The 25,188-nt window shown below is 49.4% G+C and overlaps 2 protein-coding genes across 3 annotated transcripts in view; both read left to right on the top strand.

The window, feature by feature from the left end:
- The window catches only part of plxnb1b (plexin b1b), a 67,184-nt gene extending 47,218 nt beyond the window's left edge, over positions 1-19,966 (top strand). Inside the window, exons 10-39 of the mRNA XM_084464370.1 lie at positions 418-526; positions 1,462-1,570; positions 1,959-3,047; positions 3,377-3,511; positions 3,809-3,925; positions 4,301-4,394; positions 5,506-5,675; positions 6,168-6,319; positions 6,601-6,703; positions 7,044-7,180; positions 7,418-7,594; positions 8,864-9,095; positions 9,543-9,785; positions 10,782-10,961; positions 11,100-11,248; positions 11,926-12,026; positions 12,424-12,641; positions 12,859-13,037; positions 13,133-13,199; positions 13,615-13,761; positions 14,715-14,880; positions 14,957-15,060; positions 15,188-15,272; positions 15,708-15,874; positions 16,324-16,484; positions 16,637-16,784; positions 17,092-17,156; positions 17,261-17,336; positions 17,457-17,531; positions 17,636-19,966. Of these exons, the coding sequence (XP_084320496.1) occupies positions 418-526; positions 1,462-1,570; positions 1,959-3,047; positions 3,377-3,511; positions 3,809-3,925; positions 4,301-4,394; positions 5,506-5,675; positions 6,168-6,319; positions 6,601-6,703; positions 7,044-7,180; positions 7,418-7,594; positions 8,864-9,095; positions 9,543-9,785; positions 10,782-10,961; positions 11,100-11,248; positions 11,926-12,026; positions 12,424-12,641; positions 12,859-13,037; positions 13,133-13,199; positions 13,615-13,761; positions 14,715-14,880; positions 14,957-15,060; positions 15,188-15,272; positions 15,708-15,874; positions 16,324-16,484; positions 16,637-16,784; positions 17,092-17,156; positions 17,261-17,336; positions 17,457-17,531; positions 17,636-17,740 (5,060 nt within the window). The 3' untranslated portion in view covers positions 17,741-19,966. The remainder of the gene's footprint in view (positions 1-417; positions 527-1,461; positions 1,571-1,958; positions 3,048-3,376; positions 3,512-3,808; positions 3,926-4,300; positions 4,395-5,505; positions 5,676-6,167; positions 6,320-6,600; positions 6,704-7,043; positions 7,181-7,417; positions 7,595-8,863; positions 9,096-9,542; positions 9,786-10,781; positions 10,962-11,099; positions 11,249-11,925; positions 12,027-12,423; positions 12,642-12,858; positions 13,038-13,132; positions 13,200-13,614; positions 13,762-14,714; positions 14,881-14,956; positions 15,061-15,187; positions 15,273-15,707; positions 15,875-16,323; positions 16,485-16,636; positions 16,785-17,091; positions 17,157-17,260; positions 17,337-17,456; positions 17,532-17,635) is intronic.
- A 151-nt stretch (positions 19,967-20,117) lies between these two features.
- LOC311338918 (putative peptidyl-tRNA hydrolase 2) lies at positions 20,118-25,188 on the top strand. Of its 2 annotated transcripts, none has more exons than XM_084464264.1 (7): positions 20,118-20,294; positions 20,847-20,961; positions 21,399-21,470; positions 21,589-21,663; positions 21,965-22,062; positions 22,387-22,501; positions 23,815-25,188. In XM_084464264.1, the coding sequence occupies exons 2-7, from the start codon at positions 20,854-20,856 to the stop codon at positions 23,899-23,901; spliced, it is 555 nt and encodes a 184-aa protein (XP_084320390.1). In that variant the 5' UTR covers positions 20,118-20,294; positions 20,847-20,853; the 3' UTR covers positions 23,902-25,188. The 2 variants fall into 2 exon arrangements, with proteins under 2 accessions (XP_084320390.1, XP_084320391.1); XM_084464265.1 differs by lacking the exon at positions 23,815-25,188 and adding an exon at positions 23,548-23,761.

The raw sequence follows: 25,188 nt of genomic DNA, 5'->3' as shown, positions 1-25,188 counted from the left end.
CCTCTATCTATTTCCCTCTGTGTGCTCTAATCTCTTATCTTTCCATCTCTATCTCACATACATATATACACACACACACACACACACACACACACACACACACACACACACACACACACACGTCCTTCAGTGGCTTGGATTCCGGCCTAGGTTAGCATTAGCCTAGCCTTAGCATAAGCCTAGCCTTAGCATTAGCCTAGCAGGTGACGGACATACATCAGGGCGTGGGATACACAGTGTTATGCAGGAATATGTTGCCACAGGAAAAGAGTTGTGTTAGGAAGCTTTAGCTGTGGGTTAACTAAAGGCTCATCGTAGCAGTAGGCTGTAGACGCTCTAGGAAACAGGGGCCCCTTCATGGTAAGCCTTTTAATGTGTCTCTCTTTCTCACGTGCATGTTTTTTTTTCCCACTGCAGATTCGGTCACGGTCACCTTGTCCGTCCGCTTCGGCGGCGTGAGCGTCACCCAGAGCGACTTCACCTTCTACGACTGCACAGCCGTCAAGCAGCTGTCAGGCAGCATGCCGTGAGTACCTCCCCCACACCCTGATTTATGGCCTTCTGTCTGCACAGCCCCGCCGCCCGGCTCTGTCCTACCTCTGTCTACGCCTCCATCCTACCTCTTTCCTGCCTCTGTCCTGCCTCTCAGAAGCGCGTTGTCGCTACCGCTTTAGGACTCATTAGGGCCCTGTAAGGTAATTCAAACAGGACTGTATTGATGTAGGAAGATCTATAACCAATACCAATAACAATAACATGACCTCCTCTGTCTTCAATTGTCCATGCTGGCAGGCTTAACAGCCCCTCGAGAATGAGAAGTCTCTCGCACCGTTCGGTGATCAAATTCAATTCCTCACACAAATTCTCCCGTGGCATTTTTTTTTACAATTTAGTCCCTGATTATTCAGTTTCACTTGCAAAATACGTCATACGAATATGATCTATATTTCTTTGGTTTTTTTAAAACAATATTTTATTGATCTACATTTGATCTACATTTGACATTGTATTTAATAATCACTTCCTGTGCAGCCCACCCTGTCCTCCACTGCCCTGGTGACCAGGTGTCACCAGGGCTGTTCCCCAGCCCTGGCTCCTCACGTCCCTGGTCAAATGGTTCCTATTGACCACACTACCCTGATCAGAACTTGCTATTGTAATAATCTGCAAGGCGTCAAACGTCACATCGTCTCCCTCTCTCTCGCTCGCTGTCTGTCCCACTCTGTCCAGTCTGTCAATTCCTCCTGTCTACATGTCCCTCTAACGGATTGCCTGCTCCGAGATGTAATTATGGGAGTCTCTGTCGTTCTGTGTTTTAATCAACCTTGCCTCAACCTTTCCCTGCCTCCGCCTCCTCTTCCAAGGCTCCTATTTATTTTCGTGTGCTCCTTCTTTCCACCAGAGCATTCTTGCCCTGCAGTGCCCACTGTATGACATTTCCAAACACTCCCTCTCCTCTAGGTGCCAGGGTTGCGTGTTGAGTCGCTGGGGCTGCAACTGGTGCGTCCATCAGCACCTGTGCACCCACAAGTCCAGCTGTGAGGAGGGTGTGGTCATCTACAACCAGCATGTGAGTGGAACCTGTAACAACTACAGCTGAGAGCCGTTGAGATGCCCTCTGTGTTTTAGGAACAGGAGTTTGGCTGGTACTAGTAGACGTGTTTTTTTTGTTGGTTGACAAGAGAGCATTTGAGTCCACGATTGTGTTTTCATTGCCCTCAACGATCCAGGACGTGCAGACATCAGTCTGAACAGAACACACCATCAGGCTCATGAGTCCTCATCGGCAGTAACACCATGACGCTGGCTTATGTGTTATAAAACGCTGCATTTTGATTTGCATTTCCACCTTTGAGTTTGGTCATTATTTTACTTTGGCCTTTTGCTTTGATTTTTGTCTCCCTCCCTCCCCCGCTCCCCTCGCTTCTCCCCCCCTCCTGAACCTTCTCCTCTCCCAGTTTAAACTTCCTACCTCAGCTCCACCCACAATCAGACCCCCTCCTGTTGCCCCCACCCTGCCGGCTATCCCGGCAACGACCGCCACCTCCACCACCACCACCACCACCACCACAACCATCACCACCACCACCACCACCAGCAGCCCGGTGACCACCCCCATCGGCCCAACCACGCCGCCCCGGGCTCCTCCCACTACCACCACGACTGCTCCCGCTCTGGAACCCACCACCCCGGCCCCGCCCACTACTCTGGAACCAGCGGCCCCCGCACAGACCACAGCCGCCCCCCCGGCCGTTGTGCCCCTGCCCCCCGTTCCCACCGCTCCGCCCGCCGCCCCGGACCCCAAACCCCCCCTGGTCCCGCCGGAGGAAGACACCGCCACCCGAGGGCTCGCCGTCGTAGCGACCGGCGTGGGGAGCGAGGAGCCGGCCACGACTCCCAGCGCTGCCGCCGCCGTCGTCGTGGAGACAGAGTTCGAGCCCGAGTTCGAGCCAGTCACCGGGGCGGCTCCGGCCGAAGAGGCCCAGCAAGGGCCCGCCACGGAGACGGCCCCGTGGGAGCCGGTGGGCACGGCGCCGCCCTCCGGCGAGCCCCCGAACCCACCCCCGGCAGAGGCTGAGCGGGGCCCCGGTCCGACGGAGGCCCCCGGGGCCCGTGTCACCGGGGACTTCTCGGGGCTCCGCCCCCTGCCCACACCCTTCCCCGTGGTGGAGCCGCCGGAGTCCGAAGACGAGGAGGGAGAGCAGGCGGGGCCGGGCCCCCCTGTGCCCACCGTCCAGGCCCCGCCCAGCGCCCCACCCACCGACGGGGCCCCAGAGCTGCTGCCCTGGGCGGAGGCAGAGGAGGAGGACGAGGAGGAGGACGAAGAGGAGGAGGACCTCAACCAAGGGGTTTCAGAGGGGGAGGCGGGGGAGGACGCCAGTGTGGGCGTGGCCAGCGACAACGACACGGTCAGCACGTTCTCGGCCGCCACTCTGCTGTCAGGGGACGGGGAGGGGGGCCGCGACCCCGCCGCCTCGTTCCCACGCCTGATGGACACGGACTCGGAGCCCGACTACCAGTATGACGTGAGCGATGGCTTCCTACCGGTGAGTTCAGCCCGCTACTCCTCCTCCTCCTCTTCCTCCTCTTCGTCCTTCTTCTTCCTCCATCGCTCCTTGATCCTGTGTTGGGGCTCCCGGCCGCCTCAGACCCCCCCCCCCCCCCCTCCCCTCCTCCTCGGCCCCTTGTCTTTCTCTTTCATTTGGGATCTTTTTGTGCGTTTGCTTGAGATCACCTTCAAACACAACCTCCGTGGTTCAGCGCAGCGATGGCTTTACCGTCTCTTCATCTTGTTGGCTGTCACGGCTCCAAGGATTCTGCATTCTGAGGGCTGGGTTTATTTTGTGTGTGTGTATGTGTGTGTGTGTGTGTGTAGGGGGACGAGGGCTCCTACGTCAGCGTGGGCTCCTCCGCCTGCCCGTGTGTGGAGAAGGTCCAGGGCTCATCGCTACTTCCTGTCCAAGTGGAGCGAAAGATCACACTGCTCGCCCGCAACCTGCACCTCTACCAGGTACACACACAAGACAAGAGTGACAGACACACACACCACTACAATGACAAGAGTGACAGACACACACACCACTACAATGACAAGAGTGACAGACACACACACCACTACAATGACAAGAGTGACAGACACACACACCACTACAATGACAAGAGTGACAGACACACACACACACACACACACACACACACACACACACACACACAAGTGAGGTATAATTATGTTAACAGAATATATAAATAAGCTCAACAGGGGGGTAGTGTGTGTATGTTCCCTGATGGTTGTTTTGTGCGTATGCAGGACAAGGAGTACCAGTGTGTGCTAGTGATCGAGGGCCGGACGGTGGTGGTGGACGCCTACGTGGAGATGGACGAGTTCAACTCCTCCGTCTTCTACATCACCTGTCAGCAGCACAAGGTCAGCACGCTGCACGCTGATTTAGGGCCACCGCGCTGTAGGCAGAGCCGCCGAGTGGAGAGACGGCAGATCTCCTTACTTTGGATACTTGGATTTGATATAATTTTTAATATTTGTTGTTTTATACTGTATATTATTTGTATTTTATATTTGTTTGAATATGACCATCTTTGTGCCTTTTTATGTTCAACTTCTGATGACAAATTTGATGAATTGATAAAAACAGTAAATTAACATTTTGACAATCCGGCTCTAAATGAAAGACGTGGCTACTGAATGTCATCAGAAAATCGTTCAAATAAGTTGAATAAAACATTATAAAATAGCAGCAGATCCTCCTGGTTGGTGGAGACTAACATGTTGTATCTTCCTCAGTATTCCTACTCCTCGTTGGTGGAGGAGTACAACGCTCTGGTGTACGTCAAGAGGAGGGACACCTTCCATGTGGACAGCGCTCCGTATCTACGTGGTAAGCTGGACAAAGATGGACTTTGTTTGTGTTTCACCACTAAAGGGCTGATTATGGTCCCAAGTTCACGCAATGCAATGACCATGCAGACGCTTCGACGCAGTTGTGAACCTTTATGGTTCTGCATTGGGTTTTAGTGAGCGGACCAATCACAGCCCTTGCGGCTTTGTTGCCTCAACGGAAGGTTACAATTTTTGGGAGGCGCACGTCAGGCCCTTGCGGTGGACGCAAGGAGGGTCCGCAAGGACATAACGGGTGCGTAACCCCCTTGTGTTGCATGAACGTGGGACCATAATCAGCCCTTAAGTCCCACCAAGGGGTTTTCTAGTTGATTTGAACTCATAACAAATAAATATACACCCACCCAGACACACAACAATCAGGAAAGCAAACACACCCACATTAGGTCCCTCTCTCTGTCTTTGTCTGTCTGTCTGTCTGTCTGTCTGTCTCTTTCTCTCTGTCTCTGTCGCGTTCTCTCCATCTGTGTCTCTGTCTCTGTCTCTCTCTCTGTATATCACTCTTGCTGTCTCTCTCTTTTTCTCTCTCTATCTGTCTATCACCCTTACTGTCTCTCTGTCTCTTTTTCTCTGTCTCTGTCTCATTCTTTCAGTCTCGGTCTCTGTCTCCGTCAGAAAGATTTTCAGACACTTTACCGGCTGAGTATGTGTCTGCTGTCTTAACCCTGCAGTGTAACCATCACAGAGAGACCAGCGTTGTGTTAACCCTGCAGTGTAACCATCACAGAGAGACCAGCGTTGTGTTAACCCTGCAGTGTAACCATCACAGAGAGACCAGCGTTGTCTCACCCTGCAGTGTAACCATCACAGAGAGACCAGCGTTGTCTCACCCTGCAGTGTAACCATCACAGAGAGACCAGCGTTGTCTCACCCTGCAGTGTAACCATCACAGAGAGACCAGCGTTGTCTCACCCTGCAGTGTAACCATCACAGAGAGACCAGCGTTGTCTCACCCTGCAGTGTAACCATCACAGAGAGACCAGCGTTGTCTCACCCTGCAGTGTAACCATCACAGAGAGACCAGCGTTGTGTTAACCCTGCAGTGTAACCATCACAGAGACCAGCTAACCACAGCCCTCCTCTGTCCTCAGTCACGCTGTACAACTGCTCGGCGGGCCGGGCCGACTGCAGCCGCTGCCACACGGTGGACAGGAAGTACGACTGTGTGTGGTGCGGCGGCCAGAGGGCCAGCTGCCTCTACTCCGAGTCGTGCGGCAGTGAGGCCGTCAAGCAGACATGCCCCGCCCCGCTCATACACAACGTGAGTCTACACACACACACACACACACACACACACACACACACACACACACACACACACACACACACACACACACACACACACACACACACACACACACACACACACACACACACACACACACACACACATGCACACGTCTCACAGGCAGTGCTTTCATCCGTACTCTGCCCCCTGAAGGGACGGTTTGAGGAAACATGTTGCTAACTATGTTTGCACTTTGTCTCCATCTGCTGGCCTGTTGCCCGTATGCCAGGGTCTGTATTCTGGGGAATCGCCCACTGATGTTTTTAACCTACCTGCTGTCGCTCTGTGGCTCTGCCTAGAGTTGTCAAAACATCAAATAAAAAAATCAATTTTTTTATTTGATTCTTGACCAACATAAACGCAGCTGGCCTATATTATAGGCTGGCGTGATGGTCTGATTCAGTAGCTGGTGTACACTAGTCCAGAGCTGTTTTAAAGCCTCCCTTCCTGCTCCCCGGCCCTCAGATCGAGCCGCTGTCCGGCCTGCTGGAGGGCGGCACGCAGGTCACCATCTGGGGCTCCAACCTGGGCCAGAAGGCAGAGGACGTCCTCCACACTGTGGAGGTGGTCAGGGTGCCCTGCACCGTCATCCCCAGCCTCTACCAGATCTCCACCAGGTAGGCTGAATACTTGCCCGGCCGGCTACTAGCCCGGCCAGCTACTAGCCTGGCTGGCTCTGTGTAGATACCAAGGAGAGGATTTGGTGGGCTGTAAGAATATATAAAATTTTCAGTCAGACAACCCTTTTTTATTTTGTTTTGTATTGGTTGAACTAATTGTTGATTAATAAACTAAAAGTTGATTAATTGATTAATTAAACCGGAGCCACGGGGGGGGCCCTCATTGAGAACATGACGGTCCCAGTCCACTGATGGAACACACTGTGTCTGCGCTCCAGGATCGTCTGCAAGACCCAGGCCAGCGGGGGGGAGAAGGTGGGCCAGGTGTCGGTGGAGGTCAGCGGAGAGCCTGGCCTGTCCAGCCAGATGTTCAGCTACCAGGTGATGAACACAATGCATACATGCTGTTATATGCTATGCTCACACTAAAGATGTCCGTTACAAATGATCACGCCCCTTCAATCTACTCAGAGAGCAGCTGCTTGGATCTGTTAGTTCTAGAGGGACATAAAGACATGATTCATGTTAACAACAGCCCATAATCAAGTCAGACTTGAAAAAAGAGCAACATCCATATCCTATCCTAACCACTTGAATACAGTTGTTAGTATTAGATGTTGGTTTTGGTAACAATCTGGGCTGTTAACATTGGCCCCCTATCGAATAACAGCAGTAATAGTTATTCATCCTGAAGTCGAACCCTCAACTCTGCCCCACCCAGGACCCCTTTGTGATGGGCGTGTCCCCAGAGAGGGGGCCCAAAGCGGGGGGCACGGCGCTGACCATCACAGGGCGCCACCTGCTGACCGGACGGCCCTCCGGCCTGGCCATCACCGTGGGCGGGGTGCCCTGCAGCATGTGAGCACCACAGACCGTCAACGCAGCACTCGCACTCACTGACAACCCTGCATGCACATTGTGAACAGCGGGACTTCAAATGGATCATCAAACCCCATTCAGAACCCTGTTTAGACGTCAGGAATCACAAGTTCTTCTTTTGTGGCTCCCTGCTCCTTTCTTCTCAACCTTCCTCCCACTCTCCCTTTCTTTCCTCTCCCTCTCCTCCCCCTCTCTCCCCCCCCCCCCGCCTCCCAGTTTGTCTGAGGTGCAGGAGGCCAGCGTGGTGTGTGTGACGGGCGCCAGCAACCGGAGCGGGGAGCAGCGTGTCACCCTACACTACGGCGCCAGCCAGCGCCACCTGCACACCAGCCCCTACCGCTACACCCCCAACCCCAACGTCACCCACGCCGCCCCCGCCAGCAGCTTCCTGAAGTAGGCCTTGTGTGTGTGTGGGTGTGGGTGGGACTGGGGTTGTGTGTGTGTGTGTGTGTGTGGGACTGGGGTTGTGTGTGTGTGTGTGTGTGTGTGACTGGGGTTGTGTGTGTGTGTGTGTGTATGGGGTGGGGGGACTGGGGTTGTGTGTGTGTGGGGGGGGGGAGGGGGGACTGGGGGTGTGTGTGTGTGTGTGTGTGTGTGTGTGTGTGTGTGTGTGTGTGTGTGTGTGTGTGTGTGTGTGTGGGGGGGAGGGGGGACTGGGGTTGTGTGTGTGTGTGTGTGTGAGACTGGGTTGTGTGTGTGTGTGTGTGAGACTGGGTTGTGTGTGTGTGTGTGGACTTGGGTTGTGTGTGTGGAACTGGGGTTGTGTGTGTGTGGGACTGGGGTTGTGTGTGTGTGTGGGGGGGGGGCTGGGGTTGTGTGTATGTGTGTGTGGGGGGGGGGGGCTGGGGTTGTGTGTATGTGTGTGTGGGGGACTGGGATTGTATGTGTCTGTGTTTGGCTACTAGTGATGTCGGTGTGTAGACCTTCTTGCCAAAGTGCGGCACGGCACCGGCTGCCTCTCGGACCGGGGGACGCTCTCCTCTTTCCTTCCTGCCACACTTCTGGACATTGGGCCACAAACATCCTGTGTTTTGGTCGCACAAGGGTTGGACGGCAACACAAAACATGGCGTTTTCCTCTCCCTTATGTTCAGTCTATTGTCGTTGTTCCTTGATCACAGTTCAGTCTCGAGGGCTTCAGAGGCGGCATTGTAGAACAGCCCCCCTAACCCTCAGCCCTCTGAATGGCAAGGACGAGCCCTGGAGCCTGAACAGAGAGTAGGGGGCCAACAGGTGCAACAGGGGCCCTGATGGGCAAGCGTAAACCGATAAAGAAATGAGTGGAAGTAGCTGGAAGCTACTACTAGTGGAAGTAGCTGGAAGCTACTTCCACTCATCAGTAGAGTAGGGGGCTAACCCCGGTGTCTCTACTCATCAGTAGAGTAGGGGGCTAACCTGGTGTCTGTATTCATCAGTAGAGTAGGGGGATAACCCTGGTGTCTGTACTTATCACTAGAGTAGGGGGCTAACCCCAGTGTCTGACCCACTCATCACTAGAGTGGGGTCCTCAGTCATGTACTAACATGGTCCCCTAATCATCCCCGGTCTCTCCCACCCTCAACACACACACGCACACATACATGTATGTAAAGTGCTCTGGGTCATTTGCGATGTATATAAAAATGAATGAATGAATGAATCCTTCTCTCTCCATCTGGCCCAGTGGAGGACGGCTCATCTATGTGTGGGGCCACAGCCTGGACGTGGTGCAGGAGCCTCGCATGGTGGTGACCATCGCTCCCCTGGACCCCATCAGCCAGACCCGGAGGAGGAGGAGGAGGAGGAGGAGTGGAGGAGGGGGAGAGTCGCGAAAGGGAGGAGGCCCGCTCAAGAGGCTGACTAGAATGGTAGCAGACCCTGTCTGTTCTGGTGACCCTCTCTGCTATGTCAAACAGGTAGTGTGTGTGTGTGTGTGTGTGTGTGTGTGTGTGTGTGTGTGTGTGTGTGTGTGTGTGTGTGTGTGTGTGTGTGTGTGTGTGTGTGTGTGTGTGTGTGTGTGTGTGTGTGTGTGTGTGTGTGTGTGTGTGTGTGTGTGTGAAAGGTCAATTGTTGTTGTTTTTTGCGATGTTAAGAGACCTTTTTTATCTACAGGTTATTCGACCTGTACAATCTACTTTAACAGTGCCACCTCAGGTGAAAATTGTGTGAAAGGGAACTCTCTTTCCAAAAGCCCACTTGAATCAATAAAGTGCTGGGATTTGATACTGGCATTTAGTGACTGGTCTCTCTCCATGTCCTGTAGTTCAGAGCGCTGTGAGGTTTAGTGACTGGTCTCTCTCCATGTCCTGTAGTTCACGGAGCGCTGTGAGGTTTAGTGACTGGTCTCTCTCCATGTCCTGTAGTTCACGGAGCGCTGTGAGGTCAACTCCTCCTCCCTGATCCTTTGCCGCTCACCGGCAGTGGACGAGTCTGTGTGGGTGTCAGAGGTCACCGTGGAGTTCCTGCTGGACAACCTGCGCTTCCCCTTCAGCCGCCTCAGCGCACAGCCCTTCCACTACCAGCCCAACCCCCGGCTGCACCCCCTCAACCAGCAGGAGCCCCTCAAGGCCTACCGCTACAACCCAGGCAGCTTCATCCAGCTGGAGGTAGGGGGCGGTGTGTGTGTGTGTGTGTGTGTGTGTGTGTGTGTGTGTGTGTGTGTGTGTGTGTGTGTGTGTGTGTGTGTGTGTGTGTGTGTGTGTGTGTGTGTGTGTGTGTGTGTGTGTGTGTGCGTGCGTCCTCTGTTCAGTGATGGTCATTCATTTCTTTTGAATTAAGAACTACTCTTTATTTTATTTGTGACAAACATTTCGTGCTTATTTGTGTAGGGTGGAAAAAATCATTCCCTCTCCTTTTGCATTGCATCCTTTAGTGTATTTGTTAGGGGTGTGCATCTCTCCAATAAAAGACGATTCGATGCGTATCTCGATACATGGGGTACGATACGATTCAGGAACGATACATTTTAAAAATGGAACGATTCGATTCAGAAGGATTTCGATTCGATGTGGCACGGCTCAATTCGAGAGGGTATGATGCAATGGATTTCTTGTTCAAAGTAGACAATCATTTCACAAAATGAATTAACTTGTAAATGTGGCATTTCCTTCAAAAAGATTTATCAAAGACTAGAGAAGAAGTGTATTTGTTAGGGGTGTGCATCTCTCCAATGAAAGACGTTTCGATGCGTATCTCGATACATGGGGTACGATACGATTCAGGAATGATACATTTTTTTAAATGGAACGATTCAGTTCGATTCAGAAGATTTGCATCTTCTAAATCAAAATCGATTTTCCGATTCAAATCGGTTTTTGTTACACCCCTAGTATTTGTGTTTGGCATGTGTGCTTATGGTTTCCGATGTCCACCTAAAGTGTGTAGATGCAGTAACACACACTTCCCCTTTTTAATCAGCCTGTGATGTCATGGTGGGTGGGTGGGTGGGTGGGGGGGGGGTGTGTGTGTGTGTGTGTGAGTGTGTGTGTGCGTATTCCTATTTAAACGAAAGGACGTGTTGTCCCTGGTCTCGTGAGCTCCTATTATCAAGTGTACTATAAATGACTCTCTCTCCAACTTCTCCCCATGCTCTCCTTGCCCAGGGCGAGAACTTGGACCTGGCCATTACCAAGGAGGAGGTGGTGGTCCTGGTGGGTGAGGGAGTGTGTGCCGTCAAGACCCTCACCAGGAACCACCTGTACTGCGAGCCCCCGGCCCAGCAGCCCGGCCCGGGACCCCACGGCAAGAAGCGCGAGGGCTCTGACAGCCTGCCAGACTTTACGGTGAGCTCTACCTGCTGGGGACGAAGCCCGGGAGCCCTAACCCCCCCCCCACGGATTGGCTTTGGTTTGACAGTTTTACTGCTTGGTGTTTGATGAAACCACAGAAACCATCTCTGATTTGAGCAAGGTGTTTTTCAGGTCCAGATGGGCAACCTCAACTTCTCTCTAGGCAAGGTCCAATACGACACGCTGAGCCTGGCCACCTTCCCCATGGAGGCGCGGATTGGAGTGGGCGTAGGGGCCTCCATCGTGGCCCTCATCGTCTTCATCATAGTGCTCATCTACAGGTGTGTGTGTCTCTCAGGTTTCATGGACATGGAGGTGTTGGTGGAATTGTACTAAGATATGGTTATATTGGGGGAATGTTTTGGAATATGGAATTCCCAATAGCTGTCATACAATGTATCTTGGGAACATTCAAGATGTGATCAAAAGGATCTTTGATTGATAACATTTTATTTGCAGCAAGTAAGAAGGGTATAACAACAAATTGGTTTATTGGAAATTCTCCAAACCAGGAGCAGTGGCCTCAAATGGTTCAATAAATGTTAACTATATCACTTTGCTATTTTGTATCTGTAATGTTATCCACTTGTGAAAAACTCCACGTTGTATTCATTCATTGTACCTAATTGTGTAGCATGTACTTAATTGTGTAGCATCTGCAGTAGCTAGCTATCACGGCTGTATACGGGGAATGGGTTAGCCTGGCTATTGTTAGTACTTGCACTTGGTTCTATGAACATCTTTACTGTACCGACAGCAATATATTGTTTCACTTCTTATGACAAATGTACTTATTGTAAGTCACTTTGGATAAAAGCGTCTGCTAAATGCCCTAAATGTAAAATGTAAAAACTCGTGGTTCGAAAAAACTCGCTACTTTTTACTCGTATAAAACGTGGGTAAAAGATGGTTGTTTCCCACTGTAACCGGCGGCTTCTCTCCCCGTGGGCGTGTCTAGGAGGAAGAGCAAGCAGGCCCTGAGGGACTACAAGAAGGTCCAGATCCAGCTGGAGAACCTGGAGACCAGCGTGCGGGACCGCTGCAAGAAGGAGTTCACAGGTGAGGCCGCCTGAGGCTACAAGGCCCCTCATTGGCTGAAGCGAGGAACGCACAGACCCACACGCCCCTGTCCAGGGTCGGTCTGCAGGGCCCCCGGGATAGCCCTTTATGTAGTCCTTGTTGTCAGACCACCGAGACCAGAGACCTCCTAGCCCAAATGAGTAGAACGAGGCGACTGTACAGGGGGAAGGCCGGTTAATGGAAGCCTCGCTTCACTGACCAATACAAATATACACCAGCCTTCTTACCCCTTACACATTCACTTTAGACTTCATCGTTTCACTCTCTGGCTGAGTAAATGTTCTACAGATAGTTTATTGTTGGCAGCCCCTCAGCCACTGTCCTAGCTAGCTGGCTAACCTGCTAACCAGCCCCCCTCTGTCCCCTGCTCCTCCAGACCTCATGACGGAGATGATGGACATGTCCAGTGACCTTGTGGGCTCGGGCATCCCCTTCCTGGACTACCGGAAGTACGCCGAGCGCATCTTCTTCCCCGGCCACCGGGAGTCGCCGCTGAGGCGCGACCTGGACGTGCAGGAGTGCCGGAGGCAGACGGTGGAGCAGGGCCTGGTGCAGCTGTCCAACCTCCTCAACAGCAAGCTCTTCCTCACCAAGGTACGGGCGCCATGTTTAGCTGTGTCTCTGTCACCATGCCGACCCCGCCTTGCTCCTTTTCCAGAATGAACAACATCGTAGGGATATGGAACGCTTCACGGTGACGCTCCTTTGCACCCAGGGGAAAGCACTCTATAATAAGCATGCGTGCTGTAAGAATGATCATCTTTCTAACATCATGAATGATATGGTTTTTGTTTATCCACCCTCTCACCAGTTCATCCACACCCTGGAGAGCCAGAGGACCTTCTCTCCCAGGGACCGCGCCTACGTGGCCTCCCTGCTCACCGTGGCTCTGCACGGCAAGCTGGAGTACTTCACAGACATCCTGAAGACCCTGCTCAACGACCTGGTAGAGCAATACGTGGCCAAGAACCCCAAACTCATGCTGCGCAGGTACGTGTGTGTGTGTGTGTGTGTGTGTTGAATCTGTACTATTTGATTTATTTCGAACAAACTTAACCTGCTTGTCTTCTCTCCCCTCGTGTTAGAACGGAGACCGTGGTTGAAAAGTTGCTGACCAACTGGATGTCAATCTGCCTGTATGCCTTCCTGAGGGTGAGTTCTGTAGTGAGACTCAGGCCTGAAGCCTTCCTGAGTCTGGGTTCTGTAGTGAGACTCAGGCCTGAAGCCTTCCTGACGGTGGGTTCTGTAGTGAGACTCAGGCCTGAAGCCTTCCTGAGGCTGGGTTCTTAAGACGCCTGATGCCTTGTTGAGGGGGAGTTCTGTAGTGATACTCAGGCCTGATGCCTTGTTGAGGGGGAGTTCTGTAGTGAGACTCAGGCCTGATGCCTTCCTGAGTTCTTGAGACTCCTGGGGGAACAAGCAGGTCATGTTTGTCAACTGATGTTTTTAGTTTTTGAAAGAGCCATGCCCTTTTTTACCCTTTGTTGGTGGCTCTGCTGGAGTGTCTCTCTACATGTGTGTGTGTGTGTGTGTGTGTGTGTGTGTGTGTGTGTGTGTGTGTGTGCAGGACTCAGCTGGGGAGTCTCTCTACATGCTGTTCCGGGCCATCAAGCACCAGGTGGACAAGGGGCCTGTGGACGCCGTGACGGGCAAGGCCAAATACACACTCAATGACAACAGACTGCTACGGGAGGACGTGGAGTACAAGACTCTGGTGAGACTCGTTGATGAATTTCATCAGGTCTCCAAACTGAACGCCTGCTGCCAGCCAATGAGGGATGGATCTGGACATGTTCAGCCACTGCGTAGCAACCAGCAGCCAGACTCTGTGCCACTTCCTCATTCCTCTGCACCAAATTCAGGAATATGACTCATGGTTTCACCCTTTTGTGGACATTTTCTTTCTTCTGCATGCACCACAGTGTGTCTGCAGCTGAAGGCAGTGTGCATGTAGCTAGCTCTGTAAGAGCCATAGAGCGGTAGTGGCTCGTTTTATACTTACGGTGTGGGTGGATGTGTGGCGCGCTGTCTGAGCAGTCCCAGTGGGGGTTAAGCTCAGTCTAACTCCACTGTGTGTGGAGCCTTTCATATAGAAAACTCTGTTAGTTATAACGCTCATACACAACAACGGTACTAACAAACAATCACAAAGTTGCCATTGCTCGTAACACGCCCCCCCCCCTCCTTCTCAAAGATTTTTTATTATTTTTGCATAAAGTTAGTGTTTGAATTCCAGCTGATCAGCGGGTCCACTCACGCATTATAAACAGAGCTGTGGACCCGCCCAGTTACAGAGTACTCAGTTGCTGATTGGATCTCTTTGGAGATTTATTAACAGTACTGACAGTTCAGTTCTGCTCAACATCACTTCCAAACAAAAGGAGAAGAGAGAAAGTGCCTTTCATTTGTATTAAGGTGACAGGATTGTTAAAAAAAAGTAGTCATGATGCCTGTGGTTATTCTGGGAATCGACAGAAAATGAATCATATCGTGATAATATTGTTATGGAGATATGAAATGACCCATATCGCGATAGGAGATTTTGTCCCTAGCCAATGGTTACTATGACCACAACCCTCTTGGTCACCCCTTCCCAACCCTGACTAGTTCAGAGGCCAGCGCACTAACCCCGAAACAGGCTGTGACCGGCTGCTCCGTGTCCCCCAGAATCTCAACGTGTTGACCCAGGGCGGAGGCGTGAACGAGAGCCAGCCGCTGCCCTCCAAGGTGCTGGACATCGACACCATCAGCCAGGTGAAGGAGAAGCTGTTGGAGCAGGTCTACAAGGGCACCACCTACTCCCAGCGGCCCCATGTGGACTCGCTGGACCTGGGTGAGGATCCCTACACTCACTCACCTCACCTCACTCCATGCACTGGTCCCAGCTCATCAGACTGGTTGTGTTTCAGAATGGCGGTCTGGTGTGGCCGGTCACCTCATCCTGTCGGACGAAGACCTCACGTCTGTTGTTCAGGGCAACTGGAAACGCCTGAACACACTCCAACACTACAAGGTCTGTGTGTATCACTGCGATGTACTGCCCATATATATACACACAAGTGTACATATAACACACAATGCACTGTTGTCTCATTTAGTGTGTAGTTGTAATGCTAGTTGTGTTGTCGTTTGCTCATCAGGTCCCGGACGGTGCGACTGTGGTGCTGGTTCCACGCCACACCAAACACATTCACCACGACAACCATGACTACGTGGCAGGAGAGAGTAGGTCCCCAGGAGAGCCGTGTGATCTCTGTGATAGTAGCGGGTCCCCTGCGAAGGCATGGCTGTGCTGGACAAACCCTCTAAACAGAACTCCTCCAGCCAGTTTGTGGTGTTATTTACTTAACGGTGACGTAACCAAGCAACGGGTCGCAGCAGTCAATGCGACCCTTCAATGTGTATAGGTCTATGCTTTGATGTAGCAGGACACAGGGAGTAGGCTTATCTTCACTAGCTAAGTCTTCTACCTGGGCCCTGGTACACGATACAGAAGAGGAATAGATCCATCATGTTTTTATACCAAGATGACACTTCTGTGAAGGGTGTAAATAAGCTGGTCATTAATAGTCTGAAGTGAACATCACATGTACCAACACAATCCTACTGTGTTGAGTAGAGCGACGCTGGGTGTGTGATGCTTGTCCATCCTCCCGCCAGAGACCCCCATGCTGGAGGACGCGGACGAGGGGGGGGTGCGGCTGTGGCACCTGGTGAAGGCGGGCGAGGAGCCGGAGCTGCCCAAGCACCGGCGGGGCAGCCTGAGGGAGAGGGAGCGGGCCAAGGCCATCCCAGAGATATACCTGACCCGCCTGCTCTCCATGAAGGTAGGCTTTACTGGGCCATGAAGGTAGGCTTTACTGGGCCATGAAGGTAGGCTTTACTGGGCCATGAAGGTAGGCTTTGCTGAGCCGCCTGCTCTCATGAAAGCAGGCTGTTGATTTTTTTAAGGGATTCACACACGAAATGTGTTTTATAATATTAGAAATGACTCCTTACCTGTCCGGAATACCGTGAGCAGAACACTCCGGCCTTCCGGCTTACTGTGAGCAGTCAGGGTAGTCCGGATACCGGGGCTACTGTCTCCCAAAGGATTGGCTTTAAATGTGTCAATCAAACTTTGGTATACGTGTAAGACCTACCCCCAGAGACGGATAAACCAATCAGGCTTATCTTTCCCCACATTGCTATCTTGTGGGGCTTTTACTGAGCCAAGTGTCAAACCAAAACCAAACCCAGATCAACTGAATCCGCACCGTGTCCCGCGGTCCTACAGGGAACGCTGCAGAAGTTTGTGGACGACCTGTTCACCGTGATCCTGAGCACCAGCCGGCCCGTCCCGCTCGCCGTCAAATACTTCTTTGACCTGCTGGACGACCAGGCGGCCCACCATGGCATCACAGACCCAGAGACCATCCACATCTGGAAGACCAACAGGTACACACCCACACCTGAGACCATCCACATCTGGTAGACCAACAGGGGACACCTTTACTGACCCGGGACTCTGCTGGCTCTCTGCATTGCGTCACACATTTCAATTCATCAGATGTTAACCACTTTCCTCCTCTCTCCCTCTTCCTCTCCAGCCTACCGCTGCGCTTCTGGATCAACATAGTGAAGAACCCCCAGTTCATCTTTGATGTGCAGGCCTCGGACCATGTGGATGCGGTGCTCTCTGTCATCGCTCAGACCTTCATGGACTCCTGCACCGTCGCTGAACACAAGCTAGGCCGGGTGAGCTGGGAGCTGAACCCCCTGGGGCTGGGGTTCACCCCCTGGGGCTGGGTTCACTCCCTGGGGCCCACCCCCTGATGCTGGGGCTGCACCCCCTGGGGTTGGGGTTCACCCTGTGGGCTCACCCCCTGGGGTTCACCTCCTGGGGCTGGGGCTGCACCCCCTTGTGTTGGGGTTCACCCCATGGGCTCACCCCCTGGGGCTGCACCTCTTGGGGCTGAACCATAGTTGTGCTGTAAGCTGTGTGCTGAGTCTCACTGTGTTCCCTCTCCTTTGTCTCACCTTGGGCCTCCGTCCACACCACCAGGATTCACCCATCAACAAGCTGCTGTATGCCAGAGACATTCCCCGGTACAAGCAGATGGTAGAAAGGTATGTCCATTTCATTGATATGCCAATCAAGGGAGGCATTTGTTTCATCCCAGTCCAAAGTAAAGCAGTATTCACCGGCTGCCTGGTTTGTCCCCGCACCGCAGGTACTACGCCGACATCAGGCAGACCATCTCTGCCAGCGACCAGGAGATGAACTCTGCTCTGGCCGAACTGTCCAGGGTGAGCAGAACTGGGTTTACATAAGGGCCTCTGCGTAAAGGAAACGCATAGAAATGATGAGCAAAGTCTATCATGAAATGAGTCTCATGATCATGTGGTTCCCCCCCCCCCCCCTCACAGAATTACTCAGGAGAGTTGAATTACCTTGTAGCCCTCCATGAGCTGTACAAGTACATCAACAAGTACTACGACCAGGTGGGGTGTGTGGGTGTGTGTGTGTGTGTGTGTCCACTAAAACACTTAATTTTCCCTGTTGGTGGAGGTTGTGTTCCTCTGACCTGTGTTGACGTCCACCTCAGATCATCACGGCCCTGGAGGAGGACCCCACGGCTCAGAAGATGCAGCTGGGCTACCGGCTGCAGCAGATCGCGGCGGCAGTGGAAAACAAGGTGACAGACCTGTGAGCCGATGGGCCGAGCTGCAGCCCCTTCAGGATCTGGCCCTGGCCCTGAACCTCCCCACCCACCACCGGCTGTCTCAGGAGCGTGCGTCTGCAGGGCAGAGAGCCCAAGAGGGAGGAGAGATACACCAACAGACAGACTTTCTTGGATGGGACTGTTGGACCGGCACTAAGGACTCTGATACTCTCATACTGGCCCCGCCCCCCTGTGTGTGTGTGTGTGTGTGTGTGTGTGTGTGTGTGTGTGTGTGTGTGTGTGTGTGTGTGTGTGTGTGTGTGTGTGTGTGTGTGTGTGTGTGTGTGTGTGTGTGTGTGTGTGTGTGTGTGTGTGTGTGTGTGTGTGTGTGTGCGTGCGTGCGTGCGTGCTCTATTCAGTGATGGTCATTCATTTATTTTGAATTAAGAACTACTCTTTATTTTATTTGTAACAAACATTTTGTGCTTATTTGTGTAGGGTGGAAAAAATCATTCCCTCTCCTTTTGCATTGCATCCTTTAGTGTATTTGTGTTTGGCATGTGTGCTTATGGTTTCCGATGTCCACCTAAAGTGTGTAGATGCAGTAATACACACCTTCCCCTTTTTAATCAGCCTGTGATGTCATGATGCCTTCATGGGAAACCAGTTGGCTCTAGCCGTTGAAATGGAATTTGTCCTGTTGTGAACCCGTATATTTTGGAGATGTTATGGTGCGTTGATTTCCACCACGAAAGTAAACTTAGCCATATTTTTTAAGTATCTGGTCCATTATTGTTTATGCAGGTTACGCAAAATAGGGAACTGAATTGGGTTCTTTAAAAAGGCCAGTTTCTGTAGGTGAACAAGACGAGCTCCTTCACATCGATGAGGAGTTCAATGTGTTATTGCCGCTCTACCTCAGCCCATGGGCTAAGGCACCTCAGTAGAATTGGTTGTTCCTTTTTTTTTAAATCTCATCCATATTGACCATTTCCATAGCCATACCAGTCCTCCTAAAATGCCACGGCTGGTATAAACATCGCCAAATGCTGGAAAATCCCACACACAGAAACTTTTTTTTTTTTTATACATTTTATTTTTTAACAATGTGCCCCTTTAACCCATGTCATTGAACCCTGGTCCTTTGGCTAGCGTGTGTCTGGTTCTCAACCCCTTGTGTGAGGACCCTTGAGTGGGCTTCTGCCCTTGTTTCTCCCTTAAAGGTAAACATCACTGGAGAGGATCTTAGAGGGGAAATCAATGTTTCATTAAGGTGTTTTTATTGTGTAACTGTTTTTATTTGAGTCTTTTAATTTTGTAAAAACATTTTCACATTCCTTTTTTCACAATTTCAACGAAGAAAATTTTCTAAATGCTGTACTGCTTACGCTGTGTCCATTTCAAAACATTCTGAAGTTCCTCGCTTTGTTTGAAACGTCTCCCCCAAGATCGTCCAAACTCTTGCTTTATGTGCTGGAGTGTATCTTGTATTTTAATTTATTTTTTCTGTGATTACGCGGAGACAACACGGCTGTTACACAGCATGTTATAGCCCTGTTTAATGGTACTATTATTCATCTCACACCCGACCTTTTGGAAATCACTTTCTTATTTGCAATTGTGATCTATTGCTGACGACATGAAATTCTTCCACTGTTCCGTGCCAACAGCAGTCTAACACATGTGGAGCTGATGCCTGCCAAACCTCCTGTATGCCTGATTATACCTACTGTATGCCTGCTCATACCTCCTGTATGTCTGCCTGATGTCAAAAGCTGTGATGCACTCTTGACATTTTAGTGACCAAATAGAGATTGGCTTAATCTCTGTCCATCTAATTAATGTCCAAAGGACCCCTGATTGGGAAAAAGGTTAAAGTTTGTAAAATTATATACATGTATAATGAGCCTCTAGTGTTGCGTACGCATCTCCAAATGCTCTATAGGTGTCTCAGCCCAGGAATGTCTGAATGTTACCCATAGGTTATCACTACAGTAGGCCTATCTAACAAACATCGACTAATTATTGTGGAAATGGTTTTTGCTGTCATACAGATCTGAAGCCTAAAACTTTTGAGGCAGGCCATCTGAGGGAAGATTCTAACTGTTGTTAGACTGTATAAATTCAGCTATGTAGAGCAGGCTCTGCAAAGAGCAGTTTAAAGGAGTTTTCTTACCTTATGTTAATATCATTGTACATAATGGTTTAATAATGTTACTGTAGTTATATAACATGTTTAATAAAAGCGAAAATTGTCGACGGCGATGTAATAAAGTATTCATGAAACAACATCCGTTGCAATCAGTGTTTTATGGGGTGAATAAGTGTTTTGGTCGACTTGGTTTGGGTCGGGAACTCAAGTCACGATGAGATGTGTTCAGGGCTGCATTGACGCAAGGAACGGAAACTACTACGGCATCTACAATGATGGTATCCGGTAGGAAAATCACAATTTGATGGCCAAAATGGAGTAAGCACTGTCATCCTCCAGTGGACTGTACTCGTTTAGCGATCTGAACGTGCTGTCGCCATAGGAGCACTTTGAGAAGATCTGTGTTTGGTGTTGGAGGATTCCTGCTAGCACGTTAGCTGCCTAGCTCAGGTAGAACCTACCTCCATTTCTACAGCTACCTAGCATAGCCTCAGCTACCTAGCTTAGCCTCAGCTACCTACCATAGCCTCCGCTACCCAGCTTAGCCTCCGTTACCTAGCTTAGCCTCAGCTACCTAGCATAGCCTCCACTACCTCCTAGCATAGCCTCAGCTGCTCCCACTCCCGCTCCATCAGCTAGGAAACAGAGGTGCTAAAGGTGGTGAACTACTAAGATGTACTTGTGTTGAGCCCGGTGGATTTTGTTGTTCTGTATTATATCAGTATACTTATGGCCTTGGGAGTCGAGACATACCGTTACTAATGCATTAGATGTGCATGAATGTGTCGTGTTGGGTAATTACATTTAACTCAAGAAAGCATAATAAGTGGTCGGTTCATATTTTAATGTTCCGCTCCAAGGCAGAAATATAGCCGTATTATAGCCGTATACCTCGATATAAATGCATTATTATAGTGAGTGATTATTATAGAGTGTTAGCCGGTTTCTGGTGTGAGCTGTCATTACCGTTCAGTAAAGATATTTTTTTCATGTATGCCACAGCCCACACATGGAGCCCTTGGAGCCATCAGGCCCTGATGCCGGCGCTCAGGAGGTCAACCCCGTCTACCTGCAGCAGCTCCGGGAGCTGGACATCCCCGAGGAGGCCGCCAAGCAGGTGAGAACACGAGGATGAGGATTCAGATCCTATTCTCCCTAATGCCAGGCCATGGACGTATTCTGTCATTGGACCATCGACATAAAATGTTCTTAAACGGGGATAATACATTCATAATAATACATGTTTCAATTAACTGTTGGAGATTTGGCATGGAGTAAATGTCTTTATTTGAATGTTTTGGGAAAGATGCATCTTGAATGCCATACATTCTTACTATATGGGCAGGCACCTTCTACAGTAGCATTTTAGTACACAGTATTGGTGTTTTCATCTGCAAAGGTTCGCCATGCATAAAAGCATGTAGCACTGAAATAAAGTGTTTAATTACCAGGCCAGGCGATTGTAATCCCAGCGGGCCAGTGGTTTCTTCCCATACCTGTTCTTCTCATTGTGCTGTAGATGGGTTTAACTTAAATGTGTTTTCTTCTTCCTAGGCCCTCCTGCACACCAGGAACGTGTCTGCCGAGGAGGCAGCCATGTACTACTTCAACAAGCTGGAGAACGAGGTGCCCTTACCATAGCCTTAGTCCCCACAGGTACACCTTGGGACATAGGTTACACTGGGCCGGATCCAACCGCTGCTGAGCCCTTCTCCTCCCCTCTTGTGTCTGTTTGGTCTCCCAGGAGGAGGGCGATGATGACCTCGCCTTCAAGATGGTGTTCGTAGTGAACATGGATCTCGCCATGGGCGTGGGAAAGGTCAGTCCTGCTAGATGCTGAGTGGGAGCTTACTGTAGTGGAAGGCTCTGTGTTTGATGAACACAGAAGGGCTCACTTTTCTCAACGTTCCTTTGGTTTTGATGTTGCTTGTTTATCTATTCTAGGGTTGGTCAGAGTAGATCCCATTCCAGGTCCAAGAGAATTATCCAAAAATCAACCTTGATACTTGCGGATACCAAGTTAAAATCCAACTTTATAATATTAAAGAGTGGGTTTTTGTATATGCATCATGACAGCAGTGAGTACAGTAGCAGTTGTTTCTTTGTGTGGTGTTCCTCAGGTAGCGGCCCAGGTGGGCCATGCAGCCGTTGGTCTGTATCAGGCTCTGCAAGGCAAGAACAGCTGGAGAGAGATGGCATGGAAATGGGACCATAGTGGGTAAGAATGATGTGTTACTGTTAGAAATCTGAAATATATATATATATATATATATTTTTTTTTTTTTTTAATGTGTTTATTTGTAAGTGTTTTATACTGATTTAATTATAATTGTTTTATTCCAAGAGGATATATGTCAATGTTTGCTCTTCAGTCTTTTAAAGTGGATCTAGGGCTGGGCGATTTGGCCCAGCCAAATCAGAAAGTAAAAATGCTAATTAATCGATTAAATAGAAAAAATCGCACAGCCCTAAGTGGATTTTTTTTTTGGCTGATGTTTTTCAGAAATTTCCAATTGAATACGTTTTTCTCTGTTTATCCCAGGGCCAAGAAAGTGGTAGTCCAAGGCACCAACATGGCTCACTTGTTGGAGCTGCAAGCCCTGGCCATGAGCCTCAGCCTGCCTACTTACCTGGTGCAGGATGCAGGTCTTACCCAGGTGAGTGAAGCACTGCACCTTTAAGGCCGCGGCCAGAAAGAAAACGCATGGAAAATGTATTGGCATCTGGCCTCTGAGGGTCCTGCTGTTTTCTGATAAATAGCACTAAGAGAGTAAGAAAAGTTTAGCCACTTGCGTTGTAAATGGTAAATGGTCCAGGGATTTTGGACATCGGGTCTCATTTCAATTATAAAATTTATCATTGGAGACCGTTTTCAACACTTTTCATTCAGTCCTTCTAGTTGATGAAATCGCTGGTGCTAGGCTAGCGCAACTCTAGGGGAACTGCTAGCCTGCCAATAAAAACAGTTTTACCCACTCCTGAGGCAAACCAATTATAATGCCCGACTATCGATGTAAATGTCTGTGTTGATAGAATAGTGTTAGAAATAAACTTACCCTTGCATCACGTTGCATTTAGTTTATAATCCCTGTAGTTGGAAGCAAGCTACTGCAGCGGAGGACTGATATTACCTGGAGTGCACTTCTCTGTTTACCTTCTGCTGTAGTGAATTGGTTGCTACACCGGAGCAAAGTGAAATTCCGCCACTGCTGAGAAAGTAGTCCCCCAAAATGTAATGTGATCATTTCAATACAAGGATAGTTTTATTTCTAATATTATTCTATCAACACAGACATTTACATCGATAGTCTGGCATTATAATTGGTTTGTATCGGGTGTACTTTGGAGTGGGTAAAACGTTTCCTTGATGGTGCGCAAAGCCTGCACACAGAAAGGTAGCAAAAAGAAAAGCAGTCTCAGCATAAACAGTATTATATAACAAGCTAAATAAACTATTAAAAATGTAGCTTTCATTTCAATTTAGCTTTCATGTCTATTTTCATAAATAACCTTTTGTAAAGGTGCAACAGATGTAATTAAGGATGTGATTTCCTCAATCTCCTGCGCTGTTTCTATATTTTCTATTTTTTTTTTTTTAATCAGTGTAGGCTATGCTATGTTCACCCATGGTTAAATAAATGTTTAGGCCTACTAGAAGGATTTCGAGCAATGTTTTATTCGCAAATACTGCAATATTTTTTAGAATGCTGTCATGCACCTGCGCATGAAATGGAAAATCGATCTCTGAGCAATCGATTTCTGCACGTTCTTTCTGGACAGCGCCGTTTACGAACGACGTAAGGAGTGTTTCCTAAGAGACCATCTTCTGAAAAAAAAAAAAGTTTTTAGATGTATTTTACTATCAACTTAACACAAGTCATAACAATGTGTCCTAAATAAAGAAAATGCATACTACAAAAATGCAAAATACATTATTTCCAAGGCCGTTAAACTTTTATGTTTTGGGCAGGTGGAGTCCGGATCACGCACTGTCCTGGCCATAATGGGCGAGGATGAGATGGTCAATAATGTTACTGGGAGTTTGAAACTGCTCTAAGGAATTGGCTACCCTCTGTGGAACAGCATAGCTATATGCAGTGCTAAATCCGCGACCAGCAGAGGGCAGCATTCGCCAGAAGAAGGGTGTGTTTCGCACAAAGGCGCTGCGTCAACAACCGAGCATATCGACTAAAGACATTTCCCAACACCAGACCACCCAAAACGCAACCATTTTTGTGTTAGCTGCTTGCCAGAGCCACAATATGTAAACGTTTAGAAAGCACATAGAACTGAATTGGGCCCCCTACAAAAGAACAATGATAACGCCACAGGAAGTTGTTGCTTTTCCTGTCACAATGTATCATTGTCACATGGTGGCCCCAGAGCCATCTTAAGATAACATTATATGCTAATGCATATCTTAATCTAGGAAATGCCTCAGATGAGTTCAACCACTGCAGCCTAAAGAAGGGTGGCGCTATAATGTGGAAGTAAGATTGTTTGCATTGGAACTTTGCATGCTCTCTGGCACACAATTGTCGATAAGGGTTACAGAAAGTCTTATGTGTTAATATAATCCACACCATCTTGTCTAGTGTTGCAGCTGATGAAAGCTCATACAAGCTTCATGAAATAAATGCTAGAACAAGGGTATGACATATTAACCCTACAAAGGGTAATTTTTGATGTTTAAAATGTATATGGTATGCAATTGTTTGCCCAAAGATTTGTGCCCCATAGAAATGGTCACGTTGTTTAAAATGCTGTGTTTCTGTTTACATATCTGTTATGGCCATATATTGTATATGTGATGTGCTGTCCTTGATGTTCTGTACAGTAGCTGGGCCCACATTTAATTTTGTCTGGTATTGTTGATTTACTTTCCTATATTTGCAGGACTCCATATAGGCCTACTAAAACAACAAAAAAAAAGCTAGAAAAAGGCCGTCCTGCATTGGATGGTTTATTATCGTGGATAATGGTTTACACTTGTTCGTCCGCATTGCTTCAGACTCGAGCAAACAACATGCAGAATGTGTTGTCACTTGAGTGATTAACAGAGTACATGTATTGCTCCATAATGGCATTGAAAACGTATGTGTCTGTTCTGTCTGGCAACAAAGGGAAACGATATTCAGTGTTGGACGGGGTTAAATGTAACAGATTTGACGTTGACTTTAACATGGCACTCATGCATGCGGTATAAGATGCTTGGAAAACTTAAATGTTCATCCTTGTATGTAGGCTCCACACTTTAATACACTGAATACCCTGTGTAATAGCAAGCTATTTAAGTTTTTTTGCAGAAGACTGACTATTAAATGCAGCAAGTAAAACATTCAAA

The sequence above is a fragment of the Micromesistius poutassou genome (genome assembly GCF_964030765.1).
Source record: "Micromesistius poutassou genome assembly, chromosome: 2".
NCBI lineage: Eukaryota > Metazoa > Chordata > Actinopteri > Gadiformes > Gadidae > Micromesistius > Micromesistius poutassou.
This window is presented reverse-complemented; position numbering and strand designations above follow the sequence as displayed.